The 12,090-nt window shown below is 46.8% G+C and overlaps 3 protein-coding genes across 3 annotated transcripts; 2 read left to right on the top strand and 1 right to left on the bottom strand.

Annotated features, from left to right (window-relative positions):
* Positions 1 to 776: 776 nt before the first annotated feature.
* Naa35 (N-alpha-acetyltransferase 35) lies at positions 777 to 3,712 on the top strand. Its single transcript, XM_064688125.1, has 6 exons — positions 777 to 794; positions 847 to 1,421; positions 1,481 to 2,057; positions 2,116 to 2,297; positions 2,359 to 3,405; positions 3,469 to 3,712. The coding sequence occupies exons 2-6, from the start codon at positions 951 to 953 to the stop codon at positions 3,607 to 3,609; spliced, it is 2,418 nt and encodes an 805-aa protein (XP_064544195.1). The 5' UTR covers positions 777 to 794; positions 847 to 950; the 3' UTR covers positions 3,610 to 3,712.
* A 3-nt stretch (positions 3,713 to 3,715) lies between these two features.
* On the bottom strand, positions 3,716 to 4,958 carry Zfrp8 (Zinc finger protein RP-8). The gene is made up of 3 exons (XM_064688126.1): positions 4,645 to 4,958; positions 4,490 to 4,574; positions 3,716 to 4,431 (listed from the first exon to the last, which is right to left on the bottom strand). Exons 1-3 carry the CDS (start codon positions 4,911 to 4,913, stop codon positions 3,721 to 3,723), a joined length of 1,065 nt encoding a protein of 354 aa, XP_064544196.1. The 5' UTR covers positions 4,914 to 4,958; the 3' UTR covers positions 3,716 to 3,720.
* Positions 4,959 to 5,142: 184 nt separating this feature from the next.
* tamo (PUB and ZnF_RBZ domain-containing protein tamozhennic) lies at positions 5,143 to 12,073 on the top strand. Its single transcript, XM_064688123.1, has 5 exons — positions 5,143 to 5,511; positions 8,716 to 8,904; positions 8,971 to 9,170; positions 9,234 to 10,595; positions 10,974 to 12,073. The coding sequence occupies exons 2-5, from the start codon at positions 8,781 to 8,783 to the stop codon at positions 11,739 to 11,741; spliced, it is 2,454 nt and encodes an 817-aa protein (XP_064544193.1). The 5' UTR covers positions 5,143 to 5,511; positions 8,716 to 8,780; the 3' UTR covers positions 11,742 to 12,073.
* Positions 12,074 to 12,090: the final 17 nt, after the last annotated feature.

Genomic DNA, 12,090 nt, shown 5'->3' with positions numbered 1-12,090 from the left:
ACAACCCCCAAAAAGTGCGATAGAGGAGACAACCAAAGCGCTCCGGCTCAGAATGCGAACCTAACGCTGGGCGAGGCGAGGCGAGGCTACGCGACGCGTCGCGACGCGAAGAGAGAGAAAGCGTGTGTAAAAGCTGAGCGAGCTTTTCCACTTTTCCACTCAAAATGGAGCGCGACCGATAACAGTTCAGGGCAGTTGATAAGACCAATGTGTTGTTGTTGTTGCCAGTCGGAATGAGTGCTTTGCACAGAAACAGTTGTTGTTCTTATATATGGTATTTGAGTAAATACAGACTTATTGCGATAACAATTGTTGAACAAACATCAAGCGAGCGGCATGTTTATTTCTTATCATATGAAATAGCGGAGCAAAATTGTTAACCAGTCAGCCAAATTACTTATATATTATATAGTCAGCATAAACATAAAAACCGAAACGAAACGTGTCTGGTATATAAAATTGCTGCATTTACAATTCATTCATTTACTTAACTTAATGAACATACACGGTAAACTGCCAAAATGCTGATGGATTTATAATACCCTTTACTTAAGGCACACACAACAGTTGATAAGTAGAAGCCGAATATAACAAGATATTAGACACCTGGTAGATTATGGGATTTGTTTTACCTTCACCTAGAGTAATAATCAGATGTTAATATAATATCAAACAACACAATATTAAAAAGCAAGCTTTCAAACAGTTTTCAACTGATTCGTTTAATTTTATATATGAATTCAATTTGTAACGTGTTTGGCGCCACGCAAACACAGTGTTGTCAAATACGTTTGGTAAGTGTTGTGCACTCTACGCTGGATTCATCAACACTGCTCAAAATCTTAGATGCACGTCAAGAACGTCAAAAAATCGAATAACACAGAAAACACAAAAAGTAATAACAATTGAAAAAAGCAACTACTTGTCAAGTAGCTGGTCGATTAAGGATAATGCACGGAACCTACACAAGCGAGCAGCCAACAGATTTTCAGGCAGCCACCGCCGCAGCAGCAGCGGCGGCAGCAGCAGCAGCAGCAGCAGCAGCCGCTGCCTCAGCTTCAGTGTGTGGGGTGAGAAGTACAGCTGAGCAGAGGGATTTGGAGCGGGAAAGCAACAGCAATGAGCCGGACGAGTGGAGCATGAGCGAATGTGGTTTCGCGGACAACGATGTACAGCGTGCAATACGCGGCGGCAGTGCCGCCGAAGACATTACACAATACCCCATACACGGCTGGGTGGATGTGACCAAGGAGTTTCACGATGCCTGCGCCGAACTGCTGCCCGGCGAGCTGGCGCAGGATATGCTGTTTGGCTTGTTTGAGGCTATGTCTGCGATAGAGATAATGGATCCCAAAATGGATGTGGGCATGGGCTTTGATAAGTTCGATTTGCCGCCGCCCTCCTTCGAGGCGGCCGTTGCGGTGAGTTGCAATTGCCTTTACCGGAATCAGTAACTCCTCATGCACTGCTTGCATTACAGATGGGCGCCATTAAGCTGGATGGCCTGGAGCCGGCGGAGCTAATTGGCATCTTTGATGCGCTCTTTGCATGTTTGGTCTCCTGGCTGGAGGGCAATTCCATGGATCAAGTGTTATTCACCTGCCTCTATCTGCATGCACCGTCACAGATACAGGACAGGGCGCTGCGCGTCTTTTGCACCGCTGTGCGCAATCTGATTGTGGTCATTAAAAATATCATCATTCTGGCTGCTGTCAACGAGGAGGAGGATTTTCAATTGTATGGCAATTCGGCGCTGCTGGCAGCGGAAAAGGCTCAGCCCACAAGCATTGCCGGACTATTGAAAGATGTGGAGGATGAGCTGGTGCGCAAGTGCAAGCAGCTGCCGCCGGCTGAAAATCAAAATCTTATGGCTGTGGTACATCGTTTGCGCTTTATGCGGCATCTATTTCAAGCCATCTACCAAGTAGAGCTAATGGTGGGTGCAGAGAGCGCCGAGGAGGCGGTCAATGAGATTTACAAGAGTCTCAATGTGGCGTCCGAGCTGCTGCCGCTCATTAAACGAACCATTGAACGTGGCACCCAGCCCGTGGAGGGTTGTAAGTATGAGAAGTATATAATACCGGAAAGAGCTAAACAAATCTTTAAACACAACAGCCGAGGCGCCGAATCCTATGGGTTTCTCTCCGCGCATACATGACAGAAGCCAGCCACCGACATTTCCGCGCAGCATTAAGATACGCGAACGGCCCGCCAGCTATCAATTTCTGGAGGAGATGGTGGCGCGTTTCAAGTACGCTTGCAAGGTGATACGCTACAAGGACTATTATTCCGCGCTGGTATGTAATTAACTGAGTAAATATGCAGTCTATATAATTAATATATATGCTTTTCTTTCAGAACTTCTTCATCGAATATAGCCGCAAATCGGGACACTGCATACTCTCGCGCAGCGTGCTCCAGAGCTTGTTCAGCTCGAGTATACGTTTAGCACATGGCAAACAGTCGATGAAGCAATTTTTACGACATTCGGTGCAGGCATTTAATTCACCGCCAGTGCTGAATCCCAAGCATCCGGTGGCCAATGATCCCAAGGTGCAGCAGCATCTGGAAACCTTCTTTCGCTATTGCATCAACATGAACACCTTCAACCAGTTCATACGCTTGTGCGGCTTCAATCGTGCGCGGCAGCGCGATAAGCTGGCGCATCTAATTGAGAATTTCGATCCGCTGCAGGTGGATGCGGCACGTCTAGATTCGCTGATGAATCAGCTGGCCAATGAGCGTGCGATGGAGGGCAATGAGTCGCATGCGACGGCGCTGAAGCACAGCACCCACTTCTCCACGTGGGTGCTGTATAATTGCTTTCGTGCGATGCTCATCTATCTGATGTCTGGCTTTGAGCTGGAGCTGTATGCTGTGCACGAGTTTCTGTATATCTATTGGTATCCCTATGAGTTCCTTGTGGGTTTTCTGGTATCAGCGCTGACGCGCACGGAAAATATATTGCTGGCGCAAGAGGAATATGCTGAGCATCAGAGCAAAATTCAATTAAATAGCGGTGGCAGCGGTTCTGGCGGCAAGAATCGCAAGGCTGCCAAGCCCAAGAAGAATAAGAAACAGCAGCGTCCCTATCGCCAAGAGATTGTCTACTACCATGCCCTGCTCAGCCTGTGCGGCGGCATGTATAAGGCCATGGGTGCTCTAACCAAAGATGGACGAGTGCGTCTGCCCATGTCCAAGTTCGATAATGAGGAAATACGCTACAATCGACGCTTCTCGCCATTTATGCCCCTCACCAGCCCGCCACCAGTGTCCTACCCTGAGTTTAAAAATATACGCGATCACATGATGCTCAACAGCGTCGAGGAGCTGTACAGCTATGCGGCCAAGCATTTTGATCAGGCGCGCAATGTGCTCGAAAGCATACAGAATCCCGAGCAGGAGGTAGGCTTGAAAAGATTAGCGACTATTCAATTTAACTAATTGGGTTTTGTTATTGTCTTCTAGATTTTGGACCTGCTGCAAATAGCGCGCACCAATTTCGTGGTGATGAATGTGCTCGCCCGTGGCCACCAGAAGGAGGTGAAGCGTCAGCCGGAATTCGATTTTAGCAGGCATAGCTATTTTCCCATTATCAAACTGAAGTAGCTCCCAAGTTCGTGTTCATATCGCTCCTCTAATCATTAATTGTCTTAGATCTTTCTTTTACATTTTGTTTCGTCCCTTAACAAATAAAATTGGTTTGTATACAGCTTGTGCTTAAGACAATTCTGCAGCAGCTGATCCCACAATGTCCTGCTTGATCAAATACTCCTCCACGTAACCGCTTATTGGACAACTTCGCGAACACGTGTACACCGCCAGCACGCCCCAGTCTAGTGTTTCATCCTTGAGCAGCACCAGCATTTGTGGCATTATCTGGAACTCAAACTGACGTGGACCGCCGCACTGGGCACAGTTGGGCAGCGCTTGCAGCTGATCTTCAATCGTATCCGCCACATTTGCTATCCACAGGGGCTCACCTTGGCGTTTGTAGCGCACAATTTGCTCGGGTTCAGCTGCAATTTGCTGCTTGAATTTTTGAAACGCTTTGTCCTCGGCTGCCGAAGCACTGCCAAAGTATTTGTCCAGCTCCTTTTCGGGAAGATCGCTTAGCTCGCCCGTTTTGCCGCTGGCGGACAGCTGCTCATACTCTGCTAGACATGCCTGCTCGTCCTTTACAACTGCTGCAGACACCTCGCTTATTGGTTCCCTCTCCATGACTATTTCGTACAGAGGAAACTCAATTGATGGCAGGGGCTGATTGGCAGCTTCTGGAAGGCTTCCGCCGCTACAGTGGGGCTTGTGCTGCTGCCAATGTGCACGTTGGTGTGCGGCACAGCAATAGTTGATGTCCTTGCAGCGGCTGCAGGCATGAGGCGCAAAGCAGCCACAGGCGGCGCACAGTTTCTTCAAACTAGCTATGGCAGGCTGCGTGTATTGAAACAATAAGTTTGGGTAGGTCCCTTTAGAAGCAAACAACACATACCAGAGGCTCTCCATGCTCCGAGGGCTCCTGTTCCGAGTAGAACTTGTTTTTCAGCGGCAGCTGCGAACGCAGCACGGTGAAGTTTCTAGTAAGCGAAAATTAAAAGTGTTAATCTTTGCACACACACATATATAAACACTTGTTTTGCCACTTACTCCGCCTTGTTGACCTGCTGGCAGTCGCCATTCCGGCACACAAACACATAAATGCTGCGATGGAAATTGAACTCGTCCTCATAGGCGGCATACAGTTGACAGAGAAATGCTTTTTGTGCTTGACACTGCTTACACTGCAGCTGAGCTGTGCTTGGCAGCGATTCCAATTCAAGCCATGCCGGCTGTCCGCCCAATTTGCTGGGAAAGTAGCGATTACTCAGCCATGCCGCATTATTTGGCTGCTCTGCAAAACCCAAATCCACATCCATCGCGTGTTTACGTTTTGTTAGAGCGCGTGTTGTTGAACCAGCCCTGGCCAGCGAAAATCGATAGGTTAGCCTTCAAGTCAATCGATAGTTCTAGTGCTGTAAGCAGGCAAAAAATCAGTGCTGTTAAGCAAACCAAGTTTAGTCTGCTGTGAAAATGACACGACCACAACGCAGCGCATAATAATAATAATAATAGGAAAAGGTGCGTGTTACAAAGTGAAACTCAAATTAATATAAAGTGCGTCACTCAATGCATGGGCAATAGTTGTAAAAGCCAGTTGAAAAATGTGCTGCTGCTGCTGGTAGCTATTACCAGGCAAACGGTATCGATAAGTGTGCAGCTGCTGTTAAAACAATAACAACAAGCGGAAGCATTCCACTGTTCATTCGCTGTTCAGCTCGTTTCGCACATCGTTTTGGTTTGCTACTGTCGTGTGCTAAAAATAGAACTTTAACCACCCACGCAAAAAAAAAACAAAAACGCATTTAATTCGGCAACATTACTAAACAGTGTGTGTTTGACTTAAACAGCGATGCAGATGCACCGAATTAATAAGCAAAGCAATAACAAGAACAAAAGCAACGATGAGGAATCTCTGTAAGTTTATTTCCTGTTTTCAGTCTTTTTTGGTGTTTGTGCATAAGCTTTTCTGTGATGCTTTTCTCTGTGTGTGTGTGTGTGTGGGTTTTGCTAAATTTAGTAATGCATGTGCTGGGCTGAAAATAAGAATTGGAACACCCTGCCGTATGCTTTGCCGGCAACGAACTAACGGGTCACACACGCACACATACATGCCTGTATACACGCAGAGACACACACACACACACTTTTTGTCACCTTGCCAAGAAAAGTGCTTTAAACTGTTGCGCCAAGTGTCCAATAGCAAGATTGAAAAATACTTTAAAATATAAGTAAGCACGCACAGACGCACACACACGCAGAATGCTGAGGTCAAATTGTCAAAATCAATAAAGATCCAATAATTTCAGTGCTCTGAAGTGCTTTGTAATTTCAGCAAGAATTTTTACAAATTTACTTAAAACATTACAATTAGCGCTCCGAGTGTCGTCAATGTCAATTCGGGCTGTTCATTAACATTCATTTGCGCGAGCATGTGAAACGCTCTACAACAACAACAACAACAACATTGCATCGTTGCTTACAATTAACGGCGCAGTTAAAGCTTGTCTCTAGGCTAGGTGCTTGCCTCTCACTCCCACGCTAATAAGTATACGACGCGTAGTTTCTTTATTTACGCACATGCATAAAAGCTCAGGCTAAGAGAGACTTAAAAGCTTGCTTGCTGATCAGGCCGTTATTTCTCTGTGTGTGTGTGACTTTGTGTTTTTGTTATTGGGCTCGTTTTGCACTTCATTTAGTTTTTATTGATTTTTTGCTGCGTTGTTCAGCACTGCTGCAGTCTGCGCTCTTTGTTATTGTTGTTTTGAGCGGCATTCACTTGGCTTTACAGTGTAAACTTCAAAGGCTTTTGTTTTCTTCTGTTTTCTTTTCTTCTGCAGTTGCTGTTAGCTGCTGTTGTGTGTGCTTTACACCTTTTTAGATTTGTTGTGCTCTCTCTCTCTCCCACTCGCTCTTACACGACAACTCTTGAACTGTTCACTTTCTACAGCTTTTAGTTTGTTTTTGTTTGCTTTTTACCCATCTCACGTTTCATGTTGCAAGCGTTGTATGCCCTACCCGGGCCTCCCGCCGTTCCCCTGCACTTTGCTTGGCCTCGTAAAATATACAAATTAAAAGTTGGAATTGTTTTTCTTTTCTCTTCAACTGCTTATTAAATGTGCAGCCAACTTTGACATGCATTTCAGCTAGCAATCGCTGTGTTTTTCACTCCAACTTTGTGGCTTCATCTAATTAAAAATTGCCCAGCACTGCTGCCACGCCTTCTGTTTGTCGCCTTTTAAAAATCAGTTTCTGCACCATTGTCATAAAAACCCCTTGCAGCAGGACAGCTGCCAAGGCTAATAAGATTTGAGTAGGTTTATAAGCTCATGGCACTCTGCCACCCCCTTCATGGCGCCAAAGTAAACCCCCTTCCACCCCTGACCCGCACTTTAAATTGAATTTGTCACCGTGCAACTGCAGCGCCAGCTTTATGAGCCAGCCCAGACAAATGGCCACCTCGCCAGTTGCTGATTTGCTAATAAAATATGCAGATCGTTTGTGCAACCGAGTGACTAATAAACTTTTAAAACAGTTAGCAGCTGTGCAAAGCGCAAAGATTTATGTACTGGATGACAATGCAAATACCCTGGAATACAAATGAATAATTCTGTTCTCTCGAAACTGGTGCGCTAGACTGGAAGGTCGGACACATTAGATTATATCGGCTCCTTATGGTGCCCAATATGCTTTATTTTATTCCCAAATATATATAATTCGATAGTTCGATAGACAATTGCTTATCGACCTGTTACAGTGTTGGAAATCACAAAATTAAGGAGTATTTATGGGGGAAATACAATAATGAGTAGAAAATAAACGATTGAGTCATGTTAATAGCATTACGAAGCAAACTGATTTTAATTATGAAATCATTCATGGCTCGTAAGCAAGTTAATATCTGAGTATTCATAATTTTCACCAGCCTATCGGGATAAACCGCTTTTTACCTTTACTATATTTTGTTCTTTGAATGAATCTTAATTTCGCTAAGCTATTTTGCTTGTATCCAATTGGCACACAATAATTTATTCAATGATCCACTCATCTAACCCAATTGCGAAATGCAGTTTGATGGCTCGATATAAATTTATATACCTCTATATATATACTATAAGTACATATGAATAACAATTAAGCAGACGCTTTATTGATATGCCAAGTGGTCGTTGTTGTTGCTGTTGTTGGCTTCGGTTAGCGAATCTAATCGTAGATTGCACATGCCGGTCCTCAGCTGATGCCCATGCCCGGTTTGCGGCGGATGGGGGATGGGCGGATGGGGGAAGGGCGGTTGGTTGGCAAAGGCTCTGATAAGTATTAACTAACAGTCATTATCGATGCGGCTGCCATAGCCAAAGGCAGGCAACAGCTAGCAAACATGTTGCCATTGTTTACTCTATCAGCGTCCATGCACATAGTTGTTGTCAAATAAATATAGCTATATATGCATATATATATACATGTATATATGTGTATATATAGTGCTTTATATATTTGTGCTGATAGCTCGTGCGTGCGTCATGCCGGATGGCGTTTGTGATTCATATGCCAAGTTGCCAGCCATTTGGGCAGACTCTGCATTTAGACTGGGCCACTTGAATGGGGCCAGAATTGGGCTCGTGCCCAACTAACACACACACACACACACACTCACACACAATGTGCGCCCGCTCGTTATTGTCAGCCGTTAAGAGCATTTGCTTTGAAAATCAATAAAAGTCTTGATTTAAAGATGCAGCCTTGAATTCATTTCTATACCCTTTAAGAGGGTTTTCCTGTTCGGTAAGGAAGTGTGTAACGCGTCAAAGTAGACATCTCTACCATATTCTAGATTGCCATCGAGAGACGATAAGTTGGTTTGTTTTTAAAGCCAACTTGTCGCACAATTTGAAAATTATTTATATGGTGTATACAAACATTGACCGCTACTCAAAAGGGCGACTCAGTTGTTGGTCCTGGTTAAAATGATTGCAATTCTCAACAAGTTAAAGCTCACTCACTGAAACTGAGTTTTTACTAGGGTATTTAATGTTCGACAGCCAGCAAAAAACACAGTTCCTTTCTATTTTTATTGTTTTTCTCTTATGTGTACTTATATTTCGCTCTGATTTTGCCTTGCAGGAGCGGCCGTTGCATTGAATGAGTGTCCTTGGCGTTGCTGCATCACGCTGTCGCGCCACGCCACAATGTCCGATTTTGTACCCTGCGATTTATTGCCAGATCTTTGGCAGGAGATACTGCAATGCCACTGGACGTTTCTGGAAACCGAAGAGAGTCCGCAGAAGCTCGAGGAGCGCAAGAAACTTGAATGTGAGTACTAGGTAATACACTGATTGCATTAACGTAATCGAAATGCTGTTCATTTTTCTTTGCCAGGCTGCCTGAAGGAGTTTCTGTGCGTGGTGCCGCACGATCGCAAATTCTTCTTGCCCGAAACGGGGCATGTCCTGCGCAGAACTGTTTGCGAGCTGAACGACTTTACGGCACAGAATGCCATTGTTGGCTTTGAGGCCGTCAGCCAGTATGCCAACAATTTATTCACAAAGCCCTGGCGCAAGGAATTTCGCACGCTTAAAGTAAAAACGCCGCAGAATATTCACGAAAAATTCCCCAGAACTAATCTGATTTCATATTTGCAGACCTACTCCGGTTCCTTTCAGCATAACGTTGAATCAAATCTGATCGATGCCGAAAGACTGTTTCTGGCCATGGGCTACCGTCGCATTAGCGAGGATACGTTTGTGCTGGAGGGACCCATTTGCCCCGACCAGGTGACGAATGTCTCGCGCGATGCGATGGCCGCATATGTCGAGTGCCAAATTATGAAACACATCTATGCGGGCCTCAGTGCCGCCGGCTACAGCTGCAGCTGGCAGGATATATTCCATTATAGGGAACGACACGTCGGCGGCACAACGCACTCCATCAAGGAGCTGGCCTATAGACTGCACGAGCTGCGGCTGCGCAAGGAGCAGCAACATCAGCATCAGCAGCAGCAGCAGCATCAACAGCAGCTGACAACGGAGAACACCTACAGCAACATCGCGCCCAATCGCAGTGACGGCTGTACGGCGGAGAAGTCTGCACCAGTTGCCGCCTGTGCGCTGCATGGACCTGCTAATAACAATGCCAATATCTGTGCGCTGCATGCTCCCGCCCATCAAACCGCCCCGCCCACGAATCTCAATTGCATGTATCAGCAGCAGCCGCAGGGCGCTTTGATGACGCACTCGCGCAGCCTGGAGCATTATCAGGAGCCGCATACGGCGCTGCCACAGCGACACTCATTTGATCAGCATCCCAAAGATTGTGCTGCACTGCATCCACATGGACATTTGTATGAGGCACCCTACGATTGCCTGGACGGGCTCAGCATGGGCAGCAGCGCCTCGTATGCGGCTGTTGCTGGCGCTTACAATGCGCCCGGCAATCGCTATCCGCTGCCCTACAACATCTCCAGTCAGCTTAATGCGCCCTATGCCACGCCCCTGGATGGCTACGGCAATGTGGAACAGAACAATGCGAACATGTATGCCAGCATAGGCAACAGGCCGGCGACAGCGGTTCCCCACAGCTGTGGCTACCATGGCGGTCAGCTGGGCGCAGCAGCACGACATCAGCCCAACACTGCCGCCGCACTGGCCGCCATGCAGCACAGGCAGAGCACATATCCGCCGGATCACCATCTAATCGACTTCGATGAGCGGGCGCAGCTCATGCAGCATGACTTTAACGATCCGCGTCAATACGAACGACGTGGCCAGCGTGCACAGACGGCCAAGCATGGCATGAGCAACTCCATGTATGCCCAGCCCCGGGATGCCATGGCCATGGGCTATGCTGGCGGCTACGATGTGCCTGCCATGCTGCCGACGACTTTGCCGCAGCCGACGCCGCAGGATATGTATGTCTATGCGCGGCCTGTGCCTAAGAGCAGCCGCATTCGCACCAAGGTCGAGACGGGCGACAAATCAGCGGACAGGCAGCGAGAGCCAATGATGGTAAGTGACGAGCTGAAAAGATCATAAGGCATTATTAGTTGTGCGGTGAAATGTAGAAGACCAGGTTTGCGAACCGTGAACAAAGCAAGCGAGTCTCCTTTTATAGCCTGAATCCATTGAAAAGTTGTTCTGCAAATTTGTGTAACAGGCAGAAGGATGCATCGACTCAATAAAGTATATAGATTCTTGATCAGGGCGACGAGCTGAGTCCAGCTAGGCATGTCCAACTGTCCGTCTATGCAGATATAACAGACCCAACAATATAATATATACGAATTATTCATCTGCCTTCATCCCATATTGAAATACCTCGCAATTGGGGGTATCGACTAGACCTATTTGTTTTCTGTTCGGTTGCTAACTTGCGTTTCTTTCTAGGATCCCCTGGATAATAATCGCAAAACGACGCACAAGGAATTGAGGGAACGCATTAGTCTGACTGCCGGCGCAGCTGATGGCCGCCAGCATATGCGGGAGCGTGACCTGAACATCTCGGATGGCACCAGCTATGAGTCGGCCAGTCTGGATGATTTCACGGCGCTGAGCAGCGCATCGCCGCCGCTGATGCCCAAAGTGCAGGAGGGTGTTGGCAGTTTCGAGTCCTGGAACTATGTGTTCAAGAATCTGGAGCGTTCCGGCTACTCCAAGGATCTGGGCGATCGTGAGGATTTGCTGGTGCAGAGCTTGGATCTGGATTCACTTAACCTGGCCAATGGTGGTGCAGCCGCCGATAAGCGGCGCGGCACCGAGACGCACACACAGCCCGCGGCTGTGGAAAAGTCGCGCACGCTGGAGAAGAAACGCGAGCCGCGCATTGTGCAAGCGGCACCACCAACGCCAGCGCTCAACAGCAGCAGCCCCGGTGTGAAAAAGGTGAAATCCGCTCTAAAGACGGCCACCATAGACAACAGACCAGGCGGAGGTAGCGGAGCGCGGAGTCGCGGTAGCGCAACGGGCGCTGTGGCCAAACAGCCGCCGCCGGTGTCGACGCAGCTGATTGTGACCAGCCCGAACGAATGGAGCTGTCGGTTCTGCACGTTCCTGAATCCGGACACGAAACGCATCTGCGAGATGTGCTGTCGCAGCAAGGACTTTAATCTGGAGGCGGCTGCAAATGTCTCGCACGCATCCTCCACCTGTGTCTAGACTATGTTAAATCCTGCACATGCTACAATATGAAATAAGTATATATTTACTACATGCATATATATGAAAACTGTACACCACGCAAGTGATAGATAGAAAACACAGTATGAGAGGAGTTTTGGATATATACAACTACACATATAGAACTTATATATTTTTTATACGAAATTCGTCATTACAACAAACTGTGTGCATGTTTATAGAAAGTTCTCTAGTCTTATAGCATCTACGATTTCAATCACAATCCCTAGCATTATGTACATACGAGACATACATACTTACATACATACATTATAAGTAATATATTATTCATATTATGAATTACAATTTAAGTTTTCGATTAGACTTG

Source organism: Drosophila montana, unplaced genomic scaffold (genome assembly GCF_035044405.1).
Source record: "Drosophila montana isolate Dmon_TW-CO22-7 unplaced genomic scaffold, ASM3504440v1 contig_3200_1, whole genome shotgun sequence".
In the NCBI taxonomy this organism is placed as follows: Eukaryota; Metazoa; Arthropoda; class Insecta; order Diptera; family Drosophilidae; genus Drosophila; species Drosophila montana.
This window is presented reverse-complemented; position numbering and strand designations above follow the sequence as displayed.